Here is a 25,628-nt window from a genome sequence, read left to right on the forward strand (position 1 = left end):
GTGCATTTTTAAAGGAACCAAGGCAAGATTTCATTAATAACTAAATAGAAGTGGGTTCATACATCAACACATTGCTGGACGGGATTGTTCACTTTCTGCATCTTTCACAGTAGCCAGTGGAGGACCACAGCAAGAAATCTTATCAGAGAGGACAGACTCCATGTCCAAAACCAGATCCAGCCTGCTGTGTTCCCCCTGACTGATTTCCTTTGATACTTGTAGTTATAGCTAACTTCCTCAAAAAAGCAGAGTCAGACCGAGGAGAGGTAGATATGTTTGGAGATTAATTCCCAGCTTGTAGCTCTTTTTGATAATAGCTACTTTTATTTGTTTGTTTGTTTGTTTGTTTGTTTTATACTGGAGAGTGAATCCAAGGGCACTTACCCACTGAGCCACATCCCCAGCCTTTTTTTTTTTTAATTTATTTAGAGACAGGGTCTCACTGAGTTGCTTAGCACCTCACTTTTGATGAGGCTCCTCCTGCTTCGGCCTCCAGAGCTGCTGAGATTACATACTTGGTAATAATAGCTATTTCTGATAGGACTGTTATGAAGTATGAACACTTGTGCATCTTCCACAGCATGATGATGATAATTTATGGTAACAATAATGAATGCTGATTTTTCTCACTTGAGTTTTAATTTCGTTTTGTATATTTATAAATGTTTATAAGCAAAAAAAAATCTTTTCTTGGGCCAAGGGAAAATAGAAATCAATAAAAATAGAAATGCAGGTTTAGGTCAATGAATATACAGGATTGCAAAGATGCTATCAGAATTGTTCTACAATTCTTCTGAAGTTGAGTTGGTTTCTAGAGGAGTGTTCTTTTTGGGGGGTATTACCTCCCAGTGTAATTATTTGGATTTTTCCACCTGGCCTTCTGTAGCAGCATAGTGTCTTTATGTTTTCTTGCTCTGAACCCATAAGAGAAGCCACACCCTCTCTGTCCAAAACACACTGGTCAGAAAGACAGAAACATCTCACCCACTTACACGCCTTTAGAGAATGAAAAACTTCTTAACTAAAAAGTCAACAGAATCTTTACTATTTTGTAGGGCTATGAGACAAAGAAATGCATCTATTCCATTTATTTCATGGGAAAGCGGTCCATGTTCTTTGGGTGTCGGCCCAAGTGTGTGAAGATGACCATCGTGAGTATAATGCTGTCGTTGTTCTTCTCATCCCTCCAACACTGGGAAACTCAATCTCAGGTCAGACTTCCAAAATGCGCGTACTCTGCCCATCTCCTCTTCCCCCCTGCCCATCTTTGTCCTCGTCAAATGATAGCGGTAGCAATGAAACAGCAGCCCTGCCAATCAAAAAATGGGTAAAAGCCACCACATTCGATTGTACAGTGAAGAAATCGATATTCTGAGAGGCAAGAGCAAAAAGAGACAGAAGACGTGGCTGCCACCAAGGCAAGACGAGGTGCCCCTGGTCATTTAGAAAATGGGACCCCAAAGCTAAGGGTTTCTGGGGGTCATTTATAACGTCCAACCTGCTTCTTTCCCAGAACACTAGACATGCCCTCTTCTGTTTTAGCAAAGACCAGCTGGTTTGGCCCTTAAGCTACAGAGCTCGGGGCTGGAAAAATTTTTATGTTTTAATGCACTAAGCAAAAAAGACAGGCCAAACCCAAATGGTCATCCTCCAGGGCTCCCCTGAACTCTAGGAGATCCTCTCATAAAAGGCCAGAGGCCTCCTCCACAGAGGCCTCCCCTCCTTCAGTAGGACATGAAGTAGCATTTGATGTGAGGGGCCCTCGTTTGGAGATGGCGACGGCCTGCGGGTCTCAATCCTCTGCCTCATACCAGGGAAGTTCCGGGGCTCCACCTCCGTCCCCCATGAGCCTGGGGTCAAAGAGACAGGCAACCCTGGAGTGCCACCGAGGGACACGCGCACTCAGCCTGTCCTTGTGTTTCAGACCAGAGCGTGCTGCGCTGGCTTCTTCGGTCCCCAGTGCCAGGCCTGCCCTGGGAGACCCCAGAACGTCTGCTTCGGGAATGGCATCTGTTTGGACGGTGTGAACGGCACGGGCGCGTGTGAGTGTGGCCAGGGCTTCAGCGGGACGGCCTGCGAGACCTGCACCGAGGGCAAGTATGGCATCCACTGTGACCAAGGTGCGCACCCACCTCCGCAGGCCAGGCCCCAGGCTGCAGGGACTAACCAGCCAAGGCGAGGAGAGAGCCAGCCCTCCCCCGCTCCCTCAGCCCTCTCTCCAGGCAGACTCGGACCCGCCTGTGTTGCTATCATGGATTGTAAGACTGTGTGTGTCATATGCACAGGGCAGCGTTTCTAAACATTGACCTGGACCTACCAACCTACGCTGATATTCCCAGGCCTACACACTAGTTATCATCGTTAACATTTCATGATGGACATCGCTCAACAGTTTGAAAGGCAGACTTGTGCACATTATCTCATTTAATCCATACAGGAGCAACCTTACATACTTGGGGATTGCTGTGCCCATTTTGCAGATGAGGATGTTGACTTTCCCCAAGGCCATAGCTGATGAGAAACAGGACTGAGATAGAAAGGCACACTTTGCTTGACTCCAAAGCCTGGCTCTTAAATCAAGCACATCCTTTTTGAAAAGATCACTCTACTGATTTGCCATCAGCAAGCTCTGTGCTTTGTTTTTGCAAAAATGGTGCTGAGTTGGAGCTAAGTCATCTGCATGTTCGCACCCTAGCTTCTTTGTGCCCAGGGAAACACACCTGTGAGAGGGAAGGAGAAAGTTCCTACTCCATGATTATAAAACAAATCCTTGTTTTACCTGGTACTAAAAACCAGGAACTGAGCTGTCACTGTCTTCTCATTAGCTGCTCTAAGGCGGGCAAAATAAATAAATAACAAATTGAATCACTACAATATGGCCATATAATAGGCCATTGAAATTAGAGTACTTACATTTTTTCCTGGATTGTTTGGAAGAACTGTGTGTTTGCACTTGTGCAGGAGTTCCAAACCTAAAGCCACAGGGACAGTCATGGAGTCCAACAAACCCTTTTGAGGGGGAAGGAACCCCTAGCTGTCATCCAGTTCTCAAAGAGAAGGTTGGTAGGTCCAGGTCAATGTTTAGAAACGCTTCCCTGTGCACATGACACACACAGTCTTACAATCCATGATAGCAACACCCACGTTCCTGAAAAACATGGCGGTGCACACAGGTTCTTGTGAACCCAGAATCAAATGAATGGGCTTCTTTAGAGTCCAGTCTTTGGAAATAAACATGATTCTGTGCCAAGGGGCCCCACATAACCTGGATCCTCAGATAACCTTGGCCGAGGCACTCAACGCTAGTTGGGTCACTATGGTGCTACAGGGCCCCAAGCTGGGGTGTGAGCTGCTGTGTTGGAGCATGACCTGGCTCACCTTGAACCTGCGTCCCTGCCACCTGTGCTCCGCCCTCATTCTGACTGTAGCCCCCTCCATAAAAGACAATGGTATCCTAGAATAGGCTGCAGTAAATGATAAGCAAGGTGTTGGACGTGGGTCGGAATCTGACTGTTTTCAGGCATCTTTCCACTTAGCGTGTCCTTGTGTCCACGGGAGATGCAACCAAGGACCCTCAGGTGACGGCTCCTGTGAATGTGACGTTGGATGGCGAGGCGTGAGATGCGACAGCGGTAAGAGCGAGCCCTTCATGTTTATCTTCTATTCCTAGCTCCACTTCTTGGCTGCTACATACTGTTCTTTTAAATTATAAATGACACCTTTATTGCTTCTTTTGGCAATAATCATACTGCCTTCTTGCAGCACAAAGTTTGTAAAATAAAGAAAAGAAAAGAAACATTACTCACCCTCCCAGGGCAGGAAAACACTGTCACTGACATTCTGTACCAGCCTCTGAGCCGTGTCCAGGAGTGTAGAGTGTACAGGGGACCGGAGGCTTCAGGCTGTTCTACAATCTCCCTTTTTCACTTTGCAATAGATAATAGACATTTTTCCATGTGAATAAATGTAGATAAATGTCATTAATTTTTAATTTCAACTGTCCCAGGGCAAAAAGAAAGGAGAAGACAGTGGGGAAAACAAGCAAACAAACCAAAAATCAGTCACATAGGGCTGGGAGATAGCTCAGTTGGTAGAGTGCTTGCCTCATGTGCACAAAGCCCTGGGTTCAATCCCCAGCACCACAAAAAGAAGAAAAAAAAAATAGTCATGTAGATGAGTCCCAACAAGATTGGTTGGGATCAGGAAATCTTACTACCCTGGGTTTTTTGCTTTGTTTTGTCATTTTGTTTTGTTCTGTTCTGTGCTGTAGTGCTGGGGCTCAACCCAGGGCCTCATGCGTGCTGAGCAAGCGCTCTACCACTGAGCCCCAGCCCCAGCCCAACTACAAAACAAGGCCACATGAGCACACCCCGTGCGCATCTTTCTGCATTTGTCTGATTAATCTATTTGGTTAAATTCCAAGAGATGAGGGCCTCTGAGTCAGAAGTAGCACTCTGGGGGGAGGTCTAGCCATCTGTCCTCCAGGGATGGTGTCAGCTTATTGTCCCACCAGGGTCTGGGAAGGGCCTTCTCTCTGGCCTCACCACTTTGCACGGGTTCTTGCTGTGCTCCAGGTGAGTCGTGAGAGGGAAGAGAAGGCCAAGCTGAAGAAATCGCACGGGAGAGAACAAAGGTGTGGGCAAGCTGTGCACCTTTAGGGGATCAAAGGATTGCAGAATGAGGGGTGCATGGTGCCGGGGTCCAAGGAGTGGGGTCCAAGGAGTCCTGAAGGATGAGTGGCATTGGCAAAAAGGATGAGACAGGAGTCGCTCCGTTGGAGCAATCTTCAGAGAGTGCTGTCACACAGCTTTCTCTGGGTCATCTTTTATTGCAATTTTTCTCATCATTATAGATTCAGAATACGTCATTGATCTTACAATGTCAAAACTTTGCCAAGACATGAAATTTCCTTAACCATCATTAGGGGTATAGAAAAATGTAACATCAATTTACATTTTTCCAGGATGTGACCTTTAGTTATCAATTATTAAAGGTACAGAATCATTAATAAAATGCATCACTAATTCACATTTTTCAGATTTTCCCAAGATGTACTGTTTTTCCCAAGATATGCTATTTTCTTATTGACTAATGCCAAACTACGTAACCAGACACTAAGTCTCCTAACCTATCATTAACCTTCAAGTTTAAAGTACACCTGCACCTTATTGCTAATCTAAAATTCCCATCTAAAGAAGTCCCTTTAAATCTTATACTTAAAATACCCTAAAGTTTATAAACCATACTTCTTAAAGCATATCAGAAACCCATACAACTAAAAACTTAAGAATTCTAAACCCAAGAATCTAAATAAAATAATGTTTCTAAAAATTTCTAGAATAATTTTAATTATTCTAAAAATGTCTTATAACTATGCTCATCATAAGTCCCTATGTGAAGTAAAAGAGGGTTTATAGAAAAGAGGAGAATGTATCTTTATATGTCTTAACTTTCCTAAGTTAAATCCTTAATCAAAATAAAACTACTATGGTGGGCTTTGTATAATAGCATAATGATTAGGCTTCCTAAGAGGCTGGAAATATGGGCTTGGGTTTTTAGTTGATATACTCAATGTGGTGCCTAAAATTCTTGTGACCTTTTGGAGAATGATTGTTGTCCGTTATCAGTTTTCTCCTCAATGTACTGAGATAGAGGAGCAGCCTTCTATTTTGTTCTCGACATGCTGACGGGTAGTAGAACAGCCTTCAAGGCATGAACTACCTGTTATGTCCTAGCCACCTGAAATTTAATTTGGTTTGGCATTTAACATACTCATGCCTCCTGTCAGGAACATGAGCAGGAAAATGAAAAGTCCCAATTACATAAAAAAGGGTCTCATGGTTTTGGTTTCCCAGCAACCAGCACGGCTTTGCCAGCACTCATCCTCACTGTGACCTTGTCAAGACAGTGGGAGGGGGAGCGCCTTCACCACATGGGGGCAGAGGATTGCTGGGTGGAGAAGGTACTGAGGCGGGCAAAGCTAGATCACCAAAGACCAAAGATAGAAAATCCAAATCCTTCTCCAAAGGGCCCACCGTGGAGTCACTGCCAATTTATCAAAGACTTAGAGCCCGTTCCAGAGAGAACTAAAAGACGATTGGGATTTCAGTAGGTAGAGAATGGAAAGAAAGGAGTTTTTAAGTTTAAGGAAACACACAAACTGGGCATGGTTGCGCACATCTATAATCCCAGTGGCTCAGGAGGCTGAGACAGGAGGATCGTGAGTTCAAAGCCAGCCTCAGCAACATCGAGGTGCTAAGCAACTCAGTGAGACCCTGTCTCTAAATAAAATACAAAATAGGGCTGGGGGTGTGGCTCAGTGGTTGAGTGCCCCCAAGTTCAATCCCTGGTACCCCCCCCCCAAAAAAAAGAAAAAGAAAACACACAAAAGCACACACTTCCATTGCACCCATTTGAGTGTATAAATATTCCCTCTAACATAAAGCAGATCACCTTTAGAGCCAGGTCTGTGTTTCAGGACCTGCATGATAAGGCCAAGGCTAATGAGATTTTTACTCCAAAAGCTCTCAGCATGAGCATCCTGCATGAGGGGTACTCTTTTCTCCTCTCTAATGATTTCTTTCAGGATTCTTCCCTGCCAGGGAATATCAATTATTCTAATAGCTGGACTATCTGGACATCCAAGGGCAATAACCCTCACTGTGTCCATGAAATTTAGCAATAATGCAAGTGATGATTGAGTGCCTGCTGTGTCTCAGGCCCTGGGCTATTTCTACACACGCAAATATCAAATTAGTTGTTTGTCGAGTTTGCTTGTTTGTATCAGTGCATCACAAAATGATGAAAAACTAGAAAGAATAGCATGAGAAGTAGATATACAAGTAGAAAATCAAAACCCAGGGTGGGGAGGGGGATGCACATCGACACCTAGGTTGATGCTCCATGAGTCTGTAGTTACACTCAAGGGAGGATCCTGCGTTTGACTCATCCCTGTAACCTCCCTGCCTAGCACAGAGGCCAGCAATCAGGAGACACTCCATGAGTATATCTGACCTTCATATATGGCTTGAGCTCCCTGGCAGCCAAATGTAAAAGAGGACTTACATGGTCACATGGATTCCCACAGTGAACACGATGCATACCAGCTACTTCTGAGGAACTGCCTCTTTTCCTAGCACCAGCTGCTAAAAGAAAATTCTCATGTGAAGACTAACACAGCAACTGGGTTTTCTTTTTCAGCGATCACAGTAGACAACTGCAATCGGATGTGCCACACCAGTGCCAAGTAGGTACCCTCCGGCCTTCTTTGGGGATAATGCAAAGGGGATTGTTTCCCAGTTGCACCCCAGGCTCAGTCCTCAAGGAATGAGTTTCCTGACAGCATTTCTGAGGACTTAGGATAAATTTAACTATGAAACTGAAAAGGTCTTTAACGAGGCCACCATCAGCCTGCCAGATCCAGCCCTTTCAACAAGCTGTCCTCTGACTCACTGGGTACTTTTGACACCAATGCCAGTTGTTGTCCCTGGTCAAGCCACCAGGACTCTCCCACAGAAGCAAGGAGGAGCGAGTTTGCCTCAGTAGGCTTGCCTCCTGATTTACAGCCAAGCCTGCTGGCCTCCTCCCTCCAATGGGGCTCACACTTCCCACTTCCAGAGAGTTTAGTGAGGACATTAAGAACCCATCAGCTGGAGTTAGACCTGATCTCATAGTCAGCCTCTGTCACTGTCACTGTTGCATGACCTCCCGTCAATTGCTTATTCTAAATTTCAGTTTCTTTATCTGAAAATGGAAGTAATAGTAATTCCCTCTTGCTGGGGTTATGGGATAATGCGTAGATGACACAAGACAAGGCTTGAAGCTCAGCTGCTTGCATGTCGGTCACTTTCTGAAGATCAGTAGCCACTCTCTTTATTCCTGGGCTGACATCTACGTAGGTATTGGACAGTCTGCCTGATTCATGGCTGCAGTCTTCGCTGTTTGTGATGGAGACACACCAGCAGTGGAGTCTCCTCCCACCCCTAGACTGACCTCCAAGGGCCTCCTGCAGGCAGGGGCTGGGATGTGGGGACAACAGGGTAATGTGAGTCATGTGGAGGAGGTTGAGTATCTTCCTACCATCTACCGTTCCTCGCCACAGCTGCCTTCTCAACCCGGATGGTACAGCCTCATGCAAATGTGCAGCAGGATTCCAAGGCAACGGGACGGTCTGCACAGGTGAGTGAAGAGGGGTTTGCTGGGGACCAGATAGGCTCCTCTGGCCTCTTGAGAGTCTGCATTGCTGAGCATTAATGGGCCCCAGCAGCTGGTGCCAGCCATGGGTGGTGAGTTACATGAACTGGCAGCTGGTTATACCAGCGATGGGAAACCCACTGTTCTTGGATGGGCTTGCAGGAATGGGCAGCAGTTGTTCCACGCTCAGAGCAGAGGTGCACTGCCTTGAGGGCAAGTGCAGCTTTGGAAACCATGGCTTTAATTGGCCAAGGGCATGGTTGGGTCATCAGGACCCTAAAATGGGCCATAATGGGCACTAGGCCCTGATTCCCCCTCCTATGAGCCCTGTGGTCTTGGATGGGTCCTTTAACTGCTGTGAGCCCTGTTAACATGTTCATAAAGTCAACTTCAAACTACCTTCCGTGCAGAGTGCTGTTGAGGCTAAGTGGCCTCTCTGTCCATGCAGCTGTTGACACCCCAGTCTCTCCTTAGACTCCCTGGGTTTGAATCTGAGTTACCTTGGGAAAGTTGCCTGTTCTTTATCCAATTATTTTCTCTCCAAATTGTGGATAATGAGAGGCTTCCTCTTGGGTTGTTCAATGTAACCCAGATTCATATCTCCAAAGTGCTAAGAAAGGTGAGCTATTATTCTTATGGTGGCCTGAGCACACATTTAGCACTAGAAAAACAGCAATGCTAAAATGTCACTTTGCTCTTGAGCACCACGTCCTGGCAGCCTGGGGTCCACAGTCTGGCAGAGCTGAACAATGATCCATCCAACAACTGCCTCCTGATCCCCTTACCCCCAGGAATTTTCCCAGGATGCCAGGTGCCATGCCCCTAGTCGCCAGATGTTTCCTGCAGCAGGACATGTAGCCCCTGTTAGCAAAAGAGCTGGACAGGGCGAATAGCCGGAGTGTTTTTCTTGCCCTCTGTTCTGGGGAATCCGCCATATTTAATCCCATGCCTGCTGGAGTCGTTTCAAAGTCTCTTCTGTTTCTTCGTTGACTTAAGTAAAAGGCATCAGTACATCTTCTGCCCTCTCCCTCCTCTTCTGTGTTATCTCCCTCCTCCACAGCCATCAACGCCTGTGAGACCAGCAACGGAGGATGTTCTGCCAACGCCATCTGCAAAAGAACCACCCCCGGAAGCCGGGTGTGCGTGTGCAAGGAGGGCTATACAGGCGACGGCATCGTGTGCCTTGGTAGGTGACAGCCTCAGCCATCCGGTGGAAGTGGTGTGAGAGTCAGAGCCCTACTAAGTGAGACTGATGTGTGGGGAGCGGTGATGTGATTCGGGTGTCTGATTGCCTCGTGGTTGTGGTGCATTTGTGCTGGGATCCCCCTGTGCAAAAGTACAGTTGCCTGTGGCCCCGTTGCTATGGTGACACTGGGTGTATGGGGACACTTCGGGTTAACGCTCAGAGTTATCAGTTTCAAACCTTGAAATGCAGAAGCTGAGTCCCAGGGATAGAGAATTCTGAGCATAGTGACAGAACCACAATGTCTCGTCCGCACTGTGACCTTCCAGCCTGCCTGCTTTGCAGAAACTTAACCACAAATAACCTTTTGATGATAAAACGGATAGGATAAACATGCGGAGCCCGCATGGTGCTGTTCTCAGAGTTCAGTTTCCCACCTGATCTCGCTTTTCTCTCTAAATGTTTGTGTGTTTTTCTTAATGCCCCATCGCCCCTTGCCAGTTTCTGAATTGATGGCTGGTCGGGGCACTGATGCGTGGCCTTGTACTCTGCACACACACAGCTGCTGGGGTCCTTATTCGGTTTGCCTTAGCGGGAAAGCAGGAGGGTGGGAAATGCTGCGGCCACAGGGGTATGGAGGCCTGCGATGTCCAGACACCAGAGGTTTCCAATTAAAAATAAGGGAGGTGCCTGAACTTCTAAATTTCCATATATATATATATACACACACACATACATACACACACACACACACATATATATACAAGTAGCATTTTCTTACTGAATAATTATTTCAGAAGGCTTATAGGCTTGAAGGCAAAATTCTGTAAATAACTTCTCTCAGGCTAGGAAGTACCTCCGAGGAAAGCGCCTACCTGTCATGCAGGATGCCCTGTATTTGATCCCCAATACTGAAAACAGAAAGCATAGCCACTACCGGGGTGCAATGGTGCACGCCTGTAATCCCAGCAGCTCAGGAGGCTGAGGCAGGAAGATGGCGAATTCAAAGCCAGCCTCAGCAAAATGTGAGGCACTAAGCAACTCAGTGCCTCTAAATAAAATACAAGAAATAGGACTGGAGATGTGGTTCAGTGGTTAAGTGCCCCTGGGTTCAATCTCTGGTACCAAAGTAAGTAAAACATCAAAATAAAACCTTGAAAAAAAAAAAAGGACAGATACCTTCTACTTTTATATTACTCCACTTTTCTATGTACACTTTTACTGTTTAACAAAAATAATGTCTCATGTTATACAGGGTGTTCTATGCATAGAATAACTTTCCCCAAAAATATACATACTGCTGCACACAGTTCTGCTATGAAGGTATATGGTAGTGATTTGTCTGAATTTTCACTTTTTAGTTGGGAAAAAAAAATCTCACGAAGAAGCGTTGCAACAGTAATACAAATAAGACCCACCTGCTTTTATCTACGTTCACCCATTAACATTTTACCCCATTTGCTTTATCATTTGTTCCCTTTCTAGATATACATATTTCTTAAGCATTAGAGAATGATCTGCATATATCATATCCCATTTATCCCTAATAATTATGTATTTCCTAAGGATATGTGCAGTCTCCTCTATAAGAGCAGTTATCAACCTCACTAAGCTTATTACTGATATTTTTATTGGTATTTAATACTTTTGTCTAGTTACATTTATATTCTAATTGACAAAATTAGAATGCGTATTTAATACTAAAGTATTAAATATCAGGACTTCTCTCTAGTTACATTCATATTCTAATTTTGTCAATTGTCCCAATAATGTGCTTTTTGACATTTTTTTCCCACAGTTCAGGATCCAGCCTGAGGTTAGTTCTTGCATTTAGTTGTCACCTTTCTTTGGTCCCCTGGAATCTGGGATAGTTCCTCAGCCTTGGTTTGTCTTTCATGACATTGACATTTAGGAAGAACATCGTCCACCACCCTTTTTTTCTTTGACATCTTGTCCTTGCTTGGTGTTTGTCTGAGATTAAGTTTGTGCGTTCCAGGCCCAAATGTCACCGTGTAGTTATTCCTTCCCCTTTGCTATCAATAAGCAATCAGTGGAGAAGAGATTCTTTAGCACCAAGAAAAACCTTGCTCCTCATCAAATGTCTTCTTAAGTTCAGCCTCCGCTGGATTCTTCTCTGAACCAATCTGTGTTGTGATGGTAGCAAGGTCAGACTCCAGGATTGTGTGGTTTCAAGTTCTTGGCTGCAAATGCTCACGTTCCGTCCACAGAGGGACAGCCTGCAGGCTGTGCTTCTGCTGGAATTAGCCCTTCCCAGGGGAGCTGATTTTGGAAAAACCATATCTGGTACCCTCCCCGATGGGTGACTGCTGCCTGTGAATTATCAGAAGCTGAGTCACACTCTGAGTCACACTGCCGCTCTTGGTCAGTCAGCCATCCTAGCATCCAGCAAGTTCCTCGGGGTGCCTTCCTGGCAAGCAAGGCTCACGCTCACGACAGATGTTGGCTTTTGTTTTAAAGGAATCAACCCATGTTTGGAGAACAACGGTGGCTGTGACAAGAACGCAGAGTGCACACAGACGGGACCCAACCAGGTGAGCGCACCTCCCTTTGCTTTCCTAGTAGGAAAACTGGATCTTAGAAGCAGGAAAAAAGAGGCTGAGAACAGACCTCTGCTGAGCTAATGGCAAAAATAGCTTAGGTGAAATGGTAACTGGGCAAGAGGCCATTCTTCAGAAGTGAGAAATGTGGGAGACCAAGGGGGCAAGGAGAAAGGGCTTCCCCAGCAGGAAGAAGTGGACATCTGCAAGCACCACATGATCCAGAAGGATCTAGAAGGTTCCCCCATGTGCTGCCCTTCCTTCCAGCTTTCAGATCCTCAGAATCCCACACCTTTTTCTTTGGCTCAAGGCTCTGATATGCATGTCCCACAGCAAAAGGGCACACTCCTCCCTCCACCTGTCTCGTGGTCAGCGCCCCTCTGAGGAGCAGAGTTAGGAAGGTGGGGGAAATACAAGGACCCATCAAGGATGAGGATGGGGGTCGGGGTGTGAGAGACCCTGGAGGGAGCTGAGGCCCATGCTCTGCCTCCCTTAGTCTCAGTCACCCGGGGAACACACACATGGCCAGGAGGAAAGGTCACACATCTGAAATCAGATGACAAAGTAGAGTCCCTAATGCACATCCTACAGATCTTGCTGAGCCATTCAGGGACCTGAAGACCAGGTTTCTTTTTGGGTAAAACAAGCAAATGCCTGAAGTGCTCAAAAATAAGAAAAATATATATATATACTCAAGTGTGTGTGTGTGTGTGTGTGTGTGTGTGTGTACACACCAAGGGAAAAATCAGATCAGTCAGCATTGGGCGTTTTATACAGTTAGGGGTCAGTAGAGTTTTTATTTTAAACCATTCGTGGGGTGGGGAACCTATCAGCTTTTTGGTGCTTATGGCCTGTAGAGTAAGTGGCCCTGCCGACCTAGAAGGCAGAGAAGGGAGAACTGAATAAGACCTTAACTGGGAAGGGATAGCTGAGGGGCGTCTGGGTAAAGATTCAGGTGGGGTTGAAGCCCCTCGTGAAGAAAGAAGAGGAGGAATGTTGACAACCCACCCTGGCTGTCCCCACTGATAAGTTCAAGTTCTAACAGACAGAAATCAGACCAGGAATCTGCCACCACCTAGGAGGCTGGTGTGTGAATTAGGAAAGCTACCCCTTGGGAAGCCACACTGGAAGCTCACAGCCCGTGAAGGAAAGGGGGCTGGGTCGTAGCCCTGTACCCAGGCACTGCTAAGAAGAGCACCTGTGACTTGGAGGCCCTGTGCCCAACGACCTGTAGAGAGTGCCCCTCCCTCAACTTGAAGCCTGCCCAACTTCCCTGGCCAACCCATGAGTTTGATCGATAACCCTCACATGGCACCTGGGTGGGCTGCAAAGCCCTCTTCTTAGCACCTCCTGGCACGGGGGCCTTTGAACTCAGCAGGGGTGGAGATGACCGAGCAGTGGGTATAATGGGAGCAGAGGGTAGCCTCTCTTCCTTTCAAAGTGAACCTTCTACCATCCAGAGAGAAGAGGTGAGGACCTGAAGGCAGGGGACCAAGTAGGGTAAGAAAGTTTTTAAAAAGTAGTCATCTTGGCAGTAAAGACAGGCCCTGCATGAGATCCAATATCCAAGCGAAGCGTGTGAATGTGCTGAAATAGAAGAGGAGAATCATCACTTAGAACGGATATCACCGGTAACCGGTGCAGGCTCCTCTAACATTGCCATTATGGGATGGAACTCGAGTCTGAGAGCCAGCACACACAGCCAGGACAGACCTGATCTAAAATGACCACCTTTGCCTCTGCCCCTGGACAGGCTGCCTGTAACTGTTTGCCAAAGTACACTGGGGATGGCAAGACCTGCACGCTCATCAACATCTGCTTAACCGTGAGTATGCCCCCCCACACACACCGCCTGGGACAGAGCCTCGGAGCCTGAGGCGCCTCCTGCCCACCCTCTAGGGGATGCAGAGGGGACCTCCCGTGGAGGGCCTTAGGGCTGCTTCTGGCCTTAAAACCCCTTTCTCTCTCATGTCCCATTGTCACGTTGGGGAGAGAGAAGAGAAGGGATAGTCTGCCAACCTGTCCCCCTTGGACACAGGATCCCAAGGGGACGCAGGTGAGGAATTTGCCTAAATGCGGGCCCAGAGCCAGCTGGATTATCAGTCTCCCAAAAGCAGGCCACAGCAGGGTGTCCGCCTGCTTCCTATGCTCTGACATAATACCTAGGAAAACAGCTTCGTGCAGGAAAGACTTGTTTTGGCTCCCAGTGTCAGAGATGCCAGTCGTTGGTCCCCTTGCTGTGGACTTGTGACGAGAAAGAACGTCACGGAGGGCAACATGTGGGGGAGCATAACTGCCCAGTTTATAGCAGAAGAGAGAAAGAGAGAGAGAGAGAGGGAGGGGCCAGGGACAAGATATGCCCTTCCTGGGCACCCCCCAGTGACCCACCTCCTCCAACTAGCCCCGCCTCCTACAGCGTCCCGCCTCCCAGTAGCCCATTCAATCATAGCTTCATCAGTGGATTAATCCACTAATGAAATCAGAACCTTCACGATCCAGTCACCTCCCTCAGCCCTGCCACTGATCTGGGTTATACTGGGAACCAAGACTTCAATGCCTGAGGCTTTGGGGGACATTCCAGATCAAAGTCATGACAGGCACCCAGAGCCAGTTCTGGCTGAATAAGCCCTCATGGGTTGGTGGACCACCAAGCTTTCTCCCAGACTGAACTCGAGTCCCTGATCCGTCATGAGGATGAGGCAATTGGGGGCTGGGGTCATCACCTGGGTGGGTTGGGTTTTTTAACTCTCTACTTCCCTAATGGGGAGGAGGAGGAGACCTCAGCTGAAAACTAACGTGGCAGAGTGTTGGAATGTTCTGTTCTTCAAAGGGCCAAATGTGGAGACAGTAAAAGTTCAGCAGTCACCAGGGGCCAGGAGGGAGGTGAAGGGGGTGGTGCACAGAGGATTTGAGGACAGTGACGGTGTGTGCGTGCTGCAATAAGGCTGGACCCGTGGCGTGACACACTGTCAAGACTCCCAGGACACACCCCACAGTGAACCCTAGTGTAAACCCGGACCTTAGCACCAGGGTCATCAGTTCTATCATCAGTTCTATCGAATGTGCCATTCCAGCACGTGATGCTAATAAAGTGGGAAAGTGAGAGAGTGGAGGGGCTTCCAGGGAGCTCGGTCCTTTCTGCTTGATTTTCCGGCAGACCTAAAACTACTCTTGAAAAGAATCTATTGGTTTAAAAAAAAGAAAAAATAAACTCAGAGAAGCTAGTGGTCAGTTCTCCCATCTTCTGTAACGTGTGTGTGCACGTGCGCAGTTTCTGCTATTCCAATACTCCAGGTTGTTTTTTTTTTTTCCCCAGCTTACATGATCTGCTGTCATAAGAGGAATGTGCCCAGCATAGTACAGTTTCTTAAACAGGACATTATTTATCTCAGATATATATTTTTTTCCTTCATCCATAGAAATCTGGAGAAATCTCAGGACCCAGGAGCATGAATTTCATGACCTCTTTATAAACAGGTCAACCACATTTTCTCAGCTCAGCTACAGTCATTGAGCCAAGTCTACCCACTAGCTTATTCCCCATACTGTGAGTTCTTGTTAAGGAAATTCCTCTCCCAAGCATAGTTTTCACCGCTGAGATGAGGCTCGAGACCCGCCTCCCCAGGAAGCCTTCCTAGATCAACCCCATAGCTCTGTTCTGGTCCCCTTGCATTGAGCAGGAGTTGGTAACGGCTGGAGGCACCTCTTCCCCCAGCTCCATGCACACACCATCCATTCTTCCCATTCTTCCCACTAAGGCACACAGGGAGGCAGCCATCGGCATCTCGAGGGCTGCCACATGACAGAAGCATTGATCTTGTTCTCTGAAAGCCCAAGGAGGGGGACCAGGGTCGGGGAGATGTGGAAGAAAACAAACGTCTCTCAGCTCAAGACAAAACATTAGAACTCTGCAGAGACAGAGTGTTGTTTCAAGAAGTAATGAGCTTATCATAACTCAAAGTATTGAACCCCAGGAATAAAGCGACAGGTGGGTACCTAACTGGACAACCATGGAGACCCCTCCCAACCCTGACTGTGTGACTTTGGGCTGCTTGCTGCTTGGGGCGTGTATCCCTGGAGTCCCTTTCAGTGCATCAGCAGCAGACTGTTGACAGGCTTTCCCTCACTGTCCTCATGGCCATCCTGGTGGGAGCAGACTCCCCGGAACACATCTGCCCATTCTCTTACCTATCATTTAAAATAATTACCATCATTTAAAAATTGGGGAAATGTATATAAAAATTCATAAAAACTTGCATTTCGACCAGCCCCATGTTGTGCAAACCCAGCGGGAGCTCACTCAGCAAGTCTGAACCTGGACAAGCTCACTACTGCTGCTCAGAGCCTAACTATCCCAGCCTCACACTCCACAGGGATAAAATGTCCCGTAAACCTGGTGTCCTAGCGTGTCACATCTGGGGCCCTGGGTCTGGTCCAGGGAGGTCTCTAAGGTCCCACGTCAAACTGACATTCCTGGGGTGGCCAAACGTCAGGTACTGTGCTGGGGTTCCGAGTGCATTCTCCCACTTAATTCCAGTTACAACTGGATGAAAGAATTATTATCGTTCCCAACTTACCAAGGGCAGAGACTCCATCTGACGATGATTTTCCTAGGGCTGCTGTTAACAATTACCACAAAGTGAGTACAGAAATTTACTTTCTCAAATTTCAAAATCCACAATCAGGGTGTCGGCCAGGATGCGTTCCTTTTGGGGTCTCCAGGGGAGCATCCTTCCGTGCTCCTGCCAGCTTCTGGTGGCTCCAGGCTCCCCTGGCTACGGCCGCACCCCTCCAGTCTCTGCCTCCGTCTTCACTTGGCCCTCCCCCCTGTGTCTGTCTCCTCTCCTTTCATAAGAACACTTGTGGCCTTAAGGTCATCCTCTTAATCGCAGATGACCTCATCTCAAAATCCTTAATTATATTTATAGAAACTTTTTTCTAAATAAGGTCACATTTACAGGTACTGGAGCTCAGGACTTGGATATATCTTTTGGGGAACCACAATTCAACCCCCTACAGACTGGCGGGAATGAAAGTCCTCTCCCGGGATCTCAGAGCACTCCGTTTTATTTTCTGTGTTTTGTTGTTGTTGTTGTTGTTGTTGTTGTTGTTGTTGTTGTTATTTGGGGTGCATTATGACTGTACACAATGGTGGGGTTTGTTGTTACATATTCATACCTGCACACAAAGTAACAATGTGATCCGGCCCATATCATTCCCCAGTATTTTCACTTTCCCTTCCCACCTCTCTCCCTTGGGTCCCCCCTTTTTTTTTTACTATCTCCCTTCAATTTTCATGAGACACCCCCCCACACACCTTTCTTTTCCTTTTCCTCTCTACTTCCGCATATGAGAAGAAACATAACCCTTGACCTTCTGAGTCTGGTTTATTTTACTTAACATAATGTTCTCAAGTTCCATCCATTTTCCTGCAAATGACAAAACTTCATTTTTCTTTATGGCTAAATAAAACTGATTATATATATATATATATATATATATATATATATATATATATATATCACATTTTCTTTATCCATTCATCCATGGATGGACATCTAGGCTGGTTCCATAGTTTGGCTCCTGTGAATTATGCTGCTATAAACATGGGTATGCATGTCTCTTACCCATAGACAACATTCAACCTTGTGTTGGTTCAAAGACTTACAGCACAGCTGACCTGGTAGATCTGGGGGGGCTCGTTGCTACCCTCTCAACTGCACAGGCTCTTAGGAATTAACTTTCTATTCCAAGGTCAGCAGAGGCCACCATGCCCTAAAGAGCCAGGCACAGAACATCAGTAGGAAGGCAAAAGCCTAAGGCTGTTCTAAAGGGGAACCTTCTGCACTGGGTGCCAGTTCCCTCTTGCTCTGAGCAGCTCCAGCCCATGGCTGGCCACCCTTCTGATTTTTTTAAGAGAGATGCAAGTTTTTATATACATTTTTCCAATTTTTAAATGATGGTAATTAATTTAATGAACAAATATTTTTTAAAAAACATATTGTTTGGGCTGGGGATGTGGCTCAAGCAGTAGCGCGCTCGCCTGGCATGCGTGCTGCCCGGGTTCGATCCTCAGCACCACATACAAACAATGATGTTGTGTCTGCCGAAAACTAAAAAATAAATATTAAAAAATTCCCTCTCTCTCTCTCTCTCTCTCTCTCTCTAAAAAAAAAAATACACTTCTAAAAAAAAAAACATATTGTGAACATTGAACTATAACAACAACAAAAAAAAACGTACTCCTGGGGCCCAAGAACCGCCAATTTCTGCCCAATTCCCATCACCAGGGTCCATGAAATGGTGCCTGTGCTGAATTAGTTCTCTGTTTTAAACTGCCTTCCTTCCTTCTGTGCTGCTAGAACAGAATACTGAGACTGGGTCACCTCTGATGGGCAGGTGTTTCTTTCTCAGGGTATAGAGGCTGGGAAGTCCAAGGTCAAGGCACCCGCATCTGGCACAGGCCTTCCTTCTTGCTGTGTCATAATATGGAGGAAGGCATCGTGGGGCAGAGGGAGAACAGCAAGGGAGAGTGACTGCAAGAGGGAGAAGGAGAAGAGGGAGACGAGGGCCAATCTCATCCTTATATGGAGACTCACCCCTGCATAACGTCACTAGCCCATCCTTGAGGTCAGAGCCCTTGTGTCTAACCACCCCTCAAATGTTACCTTCTTTACATTGTTACAATGGCCACTCGATTTCAATATGCCGGGACATTCAAACCTCAGCACGAAGCCCTCAGCTGTGCTTGCTTCAAGGACACAGCCCATTATCCTGGCTGCAGGTTCCACTTGGAATCCGATCCAGTCTTCTTCCACCCCACCCTCGCTGGCACCCAAAGGCCCCCTGGGTGCAGAGTCAGGCCTGGGTTGGAATCCTGGCTCTTCCACTTAGGGGCTGGAAAGCATCTTGATTTCTCTGTGCCTTTGCTTCCTCCTCTGTAAATCAAGATAGTATTTTCTCGGGCTGGGGATGTGGCTCAAGCGGTAGCACGCTCGCCTAGCATGTGCGCGGTGGCGCTGGGTTCGATCCTCAGCACCACATACAAACAAAGATGTTGTGTCCGCCGGAAAAAAAAAATAGTATTTTCTCATTCAGGGAATTACTGTGGGGATTAAAGAAGCTAATATGTATAAACTGATGTTTTCAGTCTTCCAGTAAATTCTATCTTTTGTTATGGTTACAGATATGATTCAAATTACTCAGTCAAACTCCCAAACACCTCAGGCTGGAACATCCCGCCTCTCCAACCCCTGCCCAGCCCCTGCCATGCAGCTTCCTCTGAGATGCCATGGCTGCCAGTTCTAGTTCATGGAAACATCTGTGTTTATCGACCTACCATGGCCGCTCTTGTTGGACTCATTCACAGGCATCTGCTTCACGCAGCCCATTAATCAACTTGACAATGTCTGGCCTTCTGGACAGATGGTTAGTTTTTGAAGACAGTGACTGAATGTAGTTCTAGGAAACCAGTGGAAATCTTGCAGGGTTACACATATCTAGGTCAGTGGGAACTCCAGTGAGTACTGTTCTAGGCACTGGGAATTCATCAGTAATTTATAGCAAAGTCCTTCTCCTTAAGGAACTCACATTTAGGAGGAAGAAATAAATAGTAAGTGTGTAAACAAATGATAGTTTAAAAGATAGTTTTAGGTAGTGACAACTTCCATAAGGGAGAGAGGTGTTTGGGCTACTGTAACAAAATACCATAAACTGGGCAGCTTAGAAACAACAGAAATTTATTGCTTACAGTTCTAGAGGCTGGTAGATCCAAGATCAAGGCCCTGGAAGATGCCATCTGGTGAGAACCTGCTTCCTTGTTGCCAGATGGTGTCTTTTGTCTGTCCGCTCTTGGTGGAGGGGATGACTGCGTTTCCTCGGGGTTCTTTTTTCCACTCACAGGGACTTTGCATTCGCGACCTAATTATCTCCAAAAGGCCTCTCCTAACATCACCACCTTAGGCATTAGGATTTCAACATAGGAATCTGGGAAGGATGCCAACATTCAGACCCCAGCAGGAGACAAAGCAGGTGGTGGGATGGAGCCTGTGGGGTAGGAGAGGGCAGGGCTCCTTAGCTAGGTGGTCAGATGGGGCCTTTCTGCACAGGTGACTAGCTCCTGAGTGTTGAGAAGGAGCAGCCCCATGGAGACTTTGGGAGGAATTTACAAGCAGAAGGAGCAGCAGGCCAAAGGTGCTGGGTGAGACAGCCCTTGTCATGTCCTGGGTACTGAGGAGAAGGCCAGCATGACTGGAGACGGGGGACAAAAGAGGTGATAAGAGGGACTGGATCGCTTTGGACCATGTAGGCCACGGTAGTAAGCTTCTGTGTCACTCTAGCTATGGTTGGGACGTCCTCGGGGGATCCTACAGACTGAGCCAGTGCCTGATTGGCCTCCCTGTGAGCGCATTCTGGCTGCTGGGCTGACTGAACCACAGGGTTCAAGAGCAGAGGCCAGAAGACCACTTAGGAGGCTGGTGGAGCAGACCAGGAAACGTGGACTTGTAGCAGGAGGGACAACGGAAGTCACTGGACGGGCGCATTTTGAAGGTAGCCAATGAGTTGCCAGAACACTGGACATAGGTAACGTGGGGAGAAGGAGTTAAGGATGCTGTCTAGGTGTTTCGCTGAGACATGCTCATTCCACCTACAGAGGCAGGGATGGCTTAGAGAGGACAGCACTTGGATTTAGATATCACCTGGTCTGTTTTGTTTGTTGAGTTGAGTTGCTTTGTCTCCCCAGCTAAGATGCCCTTAACCCGGGCGTGTAACTCTGGAGGCATGGAGAGAGGTCAGGACGGACATATAAATTGGGGATCATAGACACAGAGATGGCACTTAAGCCCAGGGCACTTCTTGGCTGGATAATTAGAGAAGTCAGAAGGCAGAGAGAGGGGCCTGAATATTGAGCCATTTGGCAGAGGAAAGGGAGCCTGAAGAGAAAACCCCAGGGAACAGCCTGTGACATAGAAGGACAACCTCCTGTAATGTCAACGGAGACCCAGAGAAGAGAGAGTTTCAAGAAGGGAGAGTGATCAGACTGCAGGATGTTGAGATGTCAAGTGTGTTGAGAGAAGAGAGCCAATCACTGCCTTTGCCAAGACGTCAATCACCGGAGACCCAGACCAGGGATGGAGAAGTGTGGGGCAGAGGGACCAGGAGTCTAGGAAGGAGGTTGGCAGGAAACTGGGAACAAGGAAAGTGGAAATAGAAGCCGCATTGGCAAGAACCTTGTGTAATAAGTGGGTAGCAAATCAGTGGGGTGGTTCATGGAGAAGGATGAGGAGGAAAGAGATGGCTGTTTATTTTTTACCATTTTGCTCTGGAAATTGTCAAACGTACATGAAATTAAAGCAGCTAATACAACGAATCCCCTGTACCTGACATTCAGTGACAAGACTCATGAAATCACTGTCAGTCTTTTTTGTCTAGAACCTCAGCTGCCACCACCCACTGGGTTCTAAAAAAAAAAAAAAAAGTTTGGGTTTGTTGAAGATGAATAATATTAAGGCATGTTTTTGAGCTGGTGAGTATGATCCCCTGGAAGAGGAAACTCCTAGGGAAGGGAAGAAGCAGGTAATCCCAGGACAGCTCACGGCTGGGAGACGGAGGTCGGGGGGGAGCCGGGCAGTGACGCTGCCTTAGTTGGCCACCTAGCTGCCTAGCTAGCCAGTGAGAGTCCACGAACTGTCCAGTCACTTAGTTAATTGGTAGCTGGTTGCTAGTGAGTTGATTAAAAGAGGAGGATACGGTCTGGGAATTGGGGCCCACGCAGATGGTGGGCTCAGGGCTGGAGAAGGAGGTGGTTCTTGTCCACCTGTCCGTCTTCTCTGTAGGTCTGAGTCCAGCTCATCAACTGAGAGTGAGCGGAGCAGTGAGGGGTGAAGTGGCGTCTCCAGAGAGAGGGAAGTTAAATGTAGTGGAAAAGCATAGATGTTGGGTGCACGGAGCTGGAAAGGGGAGCCCAGACAACGCCACGGGGGACTCTCAGGCAGGGCCCCTCCAGACTGCGCAGAACCAGAGCAGAGTCAGGCCCAGATGGCCCATGGATTGGCCAAGCTACTGTGACAGAGGAAGAGAGAGTGATGAAGGGGCCACGTGTTCCTCCTTGCCAGCTGGGCTGGGGGCCAAGTGACCCAAGGGGCAGGTGGGAAGTAGGAAGAAGAAAACTCAAAGGAGGGAGGCCCTGTGGGTCAGAGGAGGCGTCAGAGGAGGTGATGGTAAAGTCAGTACCAGCGCAGGATGCAGGCGTCAGAGGAGGTAATGGTAAAGTCAGTACCAGTGCAGGATGCAGAGGAGGTGATGGTAAAGTCAGTACCAGTGCAGGATGCAGGCATCAGAGGAGGTGATGGTAAAGTCAGTACCAGTGCAGGATGCAGAGGAGGTGATGGTAAAGTCAGTACCAGTGCAGGATGCAGGCGTCAGAGGAGGTGATGGTAAAGTCAGTACCAGTGCAGGATGCAGAGGAGGTGATGGTAAAGTCAGTACCAGTGCAGGATACAGGGGGGAGGCCCTGTGGGTCAGAGGAGGCATCAGAGCAGGTGATGGTAAAGTCAGTACCATGCACAGGGCCGCATGGTGAGAACCAACCTGGAGTTGACTGAGATCTGGAGTTGGCAGGAGTGTGGGGTCTTGAGTGTGCTGGATATTGGGACAGTTGAAGTCCAGCATATTTAGCTGGGAGATGGTTGAAGACCCTGGGGGTCCTTGAGTGCAGGCCACTTTAATGTCCATTACAAAGTTGGGGTGACCAAGGAGGTGGGAACCATTGACAGGGATGTGGATGCGGCTAAGGATGGGAAAGAGACACAGTGACCCAGGCACCATCATCATGACCAAAGAGGAGAATCTGGTGGGGCTGCAGATGCCATGTGCTTCCCGGAGCCGGGCTCAGTGAAGCCCAGGGAGTAGAAGTGACAGGAAGTGGCTACAAGCAGTGAGAAAGACCCTGTCCCGGCCCCAGGCAGTGAAGCAAGGCAGGTACCTGAGGGAAATGGAGCGTCACTTGAGGGGCCGGTGGCAAGTTTCAGGAAGTGAAGAAAAGGGTTTGTGGGGACAGGAAACAGCGGCTACATGGTCAGAGAGTGGGTGTCCTGAGCGACACGGAGGGGAAGGGCCATATGGCAAGGGCCAACCTGGAGTTGACTGAGCTCTGGAGTTGGCAGGAGTGTGGGACGAGAGGGGGCTCACCTGGTGGTCTTGCGTGTGCTGGGAGTTGGGACAGTTGAAGTCCAGCATATTTAGCTGGGAGATGGTTGAAGACCCTGGGGGTCAGCTTCTTAAACAGTGTGCTGGGCTGAGTCAGCTTGGGGCAAGTTCTGGGCTGGTCAGTCCCTCCTGGGCCAGAGTGTTGTACTCCACAATACTTCTGGAAAGAGTGTGGGTGGGAAGGAGGATTTTTACAGCACTCTGCTGACTTCCTTCCCTGCTCGTCTACGTCGGATTTTTCTCCCTGGGCTTTGCAATTTTCCTCCCCATTTGAAGAGGTCGCTCCTGATGCAGAGCCCTGGCTGGTGTTCCCATGGATGCAGGCTTGACTGTGCCTCTGTTTGAGTTCCTGTCTCGACTTCCATAGCTTATGGGCTCCTTGGGGACAGGGGCAATGTGCTCCATTTTTGTATTGGCTGCCTTCTGTGTGGTGGCTGGCACCTTTTCTATGATCAAATCAGAGTGTAGCTTAAAGATAGGAATTGTCAAACAAGATTGGTGTCTTTCCCACTAATCCCCAGGGGCTGAGAAATTTCCGATTTGACAACTCTGGGTTTATCTTCGGAAGGCTGAAGATCTGTTCAGATGGACCTGCTATTTTAGGATACAAGGCCAAGTGAATAAGATGACCTTGACTTCCATAAAGAATTGAAAAACAAGTTCAAGAAAAGACAAATAATGCCAAATCATCTAAGTTAAAAAATAAGACCAAAAAAAATGTGGTGTGTGTGTGTGTGTGTGTTGGGGATACAACCCAGGGCCTCAGACATACAAAGCAAACCCTCTATGCTGAGCTACAACCCAGTCCTCAAAAACTAAATTTCAACACACAATTGCTTGGCAAAGTTGGCAAACTCACCGACCCTATTCCCCACACCTCGGTAATTCCAACAGAATAACGGCGGCTGTAGTCCCTTTGCCATCTGCAATCACATTGCAAAAGATGAAAGGACATGTACCTGCAAGGAGAACTACACCGGGGATGGATTTACCTGCCGTGGTAACATCTACCAGGTAACACAAGACATGTCTCCACGAAGTAAACTCTACTTCCCTAGGTGTGCCGAGAACCCAGGCTGCTCAGGGAGGTGCAAGAGTTTTGTAAAATGGAAAGCTCTATAAAAATGTGACAGGAGCCCAGCACGGTGGCACATGCCTGTAATCCCAGTGGCTTGGGAGGCTGGGCAGCAGGATCTCAAGTTCAAAGCCAGCCTCAGCAACAGCGAGGCTAAGTAACTCAGTACAAAATAGGATGTGACTCAATGCTTGAGTGCCCCTGAATTCAGTCCCAAGTACCAAAAGAAAAAAATGTGACAGAGTATTTTTTATATAACTTGGCAATGAAAAAAGTTGAGCCTACCTCCAATTCACTTGACCTGGGAAAGAGTGAGGTGCTGGTTAAGATTGGCCATTACAAAGTTGGGGTGACCAAGGAGGTGGGAACCATTGACAGGTTTCTGGAGCCAAAAACCTGGGTCTGAATTCACATCTGCAGGGTAGGTAGCAACATTGCAACTCTGAGCATAGTATATCACCTTTGTGTATCAAAGGTAAAAGAAAATAATGATGGTACCAGCCCTTTCCAGTTATTATAAGAATTAAATACAATAATGTGCACACAGGACACAGCATAGTAACTAAAAAGGATTAACATGACATGGATTGCTCTGTGTGTTTCTTTGTGTGTCCCCACCCATGCACCTGTACCAGACCTAGAGAATGAGACAGGACCATACATGCTGGCTTCTACCTGGCTGATCAAACATTCATGCTAATTGAGAAGCCAAATCTGTCATAAATGTTTAACTGATGTTTTTAAATATTTCAACTATATTTGAAACATTTTTGTAAATATCTGAGTATTATTTTTAAATTTTTCTCAAAGTTCAGTTGCTTTTGGAAATGGCTGAATCTTTCTTTGACAAATCAGACATTGATTTCAGAAAGTTTTGGGGACAACAGTGTGTCCATATGGTCATTCTGAACTTCAGCTGTAAGCCCACATATGAGGCTCCAAAGAGAGCCATTGGCACAGGTTCCCAGCAGAAGGGATAGCGGATACTTGCAACCTGAGAAAAATCATCTCAAAACAACTCTGTGTTATTCCTGTATGTGAGTCACAGGCCTAAAGCAAAATTCCCATGTCTTTGTTTGCAGGAGCTTCCCAAGAACCCAAAAACCTCCCAGTATTTCTTCCAGATTCAGGTAAGAATGTGTCGAGTTGGGGCAGGGCTGGGGTGTGGCTCAGTGATAGGGTGCTCGCCTAGCATGCGCCGGGCCCTGGGTTCCACCCCAGCACTACAAAAGAAAAAAATTTAATTATGGAAGTTGGATCTCAAGCCAAATACAGGATAAAGTTGTAGCCTTCAGTTGGTGGAGGTGGAAGAAAGTCTCGGACCCTGGATTTCTGGGATGGGCCCTGTTTGTCATTTGTGAGCTGCATCTCTCGGGCCTCAGGTGAGCAGCATGTAAGAAAGGGGTGAACG

The 25,628-nt window shown here is 47.4% G+C and overlaps 1 protein-coding gene across 2 annotated transcripts in view; it reads left to right on the forward strand.

Annotated features, from left to right (window-relative positions):
* The window catches only part of Stab2 (stabilin 2), a 155,287-nt gene that overhangs the window by 92,389 nt on the left and 37,270 nt on the right, over positions 1-25,628 (forward strand). For both annotated transcript variants that reach the window (XM_046429260.2, XM_046429261.2), the window contains 10 exons: positions 1,056-1,151; positions 1,925-2,120; positions 3,537-3,632; positions 7,201-7,246; positions 8,102-8,178; positions 9,254-9,379; positions 11,855-11,928; positions 13,688-13,759; positions 24,037-24,156; positions 25,300-25,347. In XM_046429260.2, coding sequence (XP_046285216.1) covers positions 1,056-1,151; positions 1,925-2,120; positions 3,537-3,632; positions 7,201-7,246; positions 8,102-8,178; positions 9,254-9,379; positions 11,855-11,928; positions 13,688-13,759; positions 24,037-24,156; positions 25,300-25,347 — 951 coding nt within the window. The remainder of the gene's footprint in view (positions 1-1,055; positions 1,152-1,924; positions 2,121-3,536; positions 3,633-7,200; positions 7,247-8,101; positions 8,179-9,253; positions 9,380-11,854; positions 11,929-13,687; positions 13,760-24,036; positions 24,157-25,299; positions 25,348-25,628) is intronic.

This window comes from Marmota monax, unplaced genomic scaffold (assembly GCF_021218885.2).
Source record: "Marmota monax isolate L192 unplaced genomic scaffold, Marmota_monax_Labrador192_F-V1.1 WCK01_AAM20220418_F8-fsc00051, whole genome shotgun sequence".
Classification (NCBI taxonomy): domain Eukaryota; kingdom Metazoa; phylum Chordata; class Mammalia; order Rodentia; family Sciuridae; genus Marmota; species Marmota monax.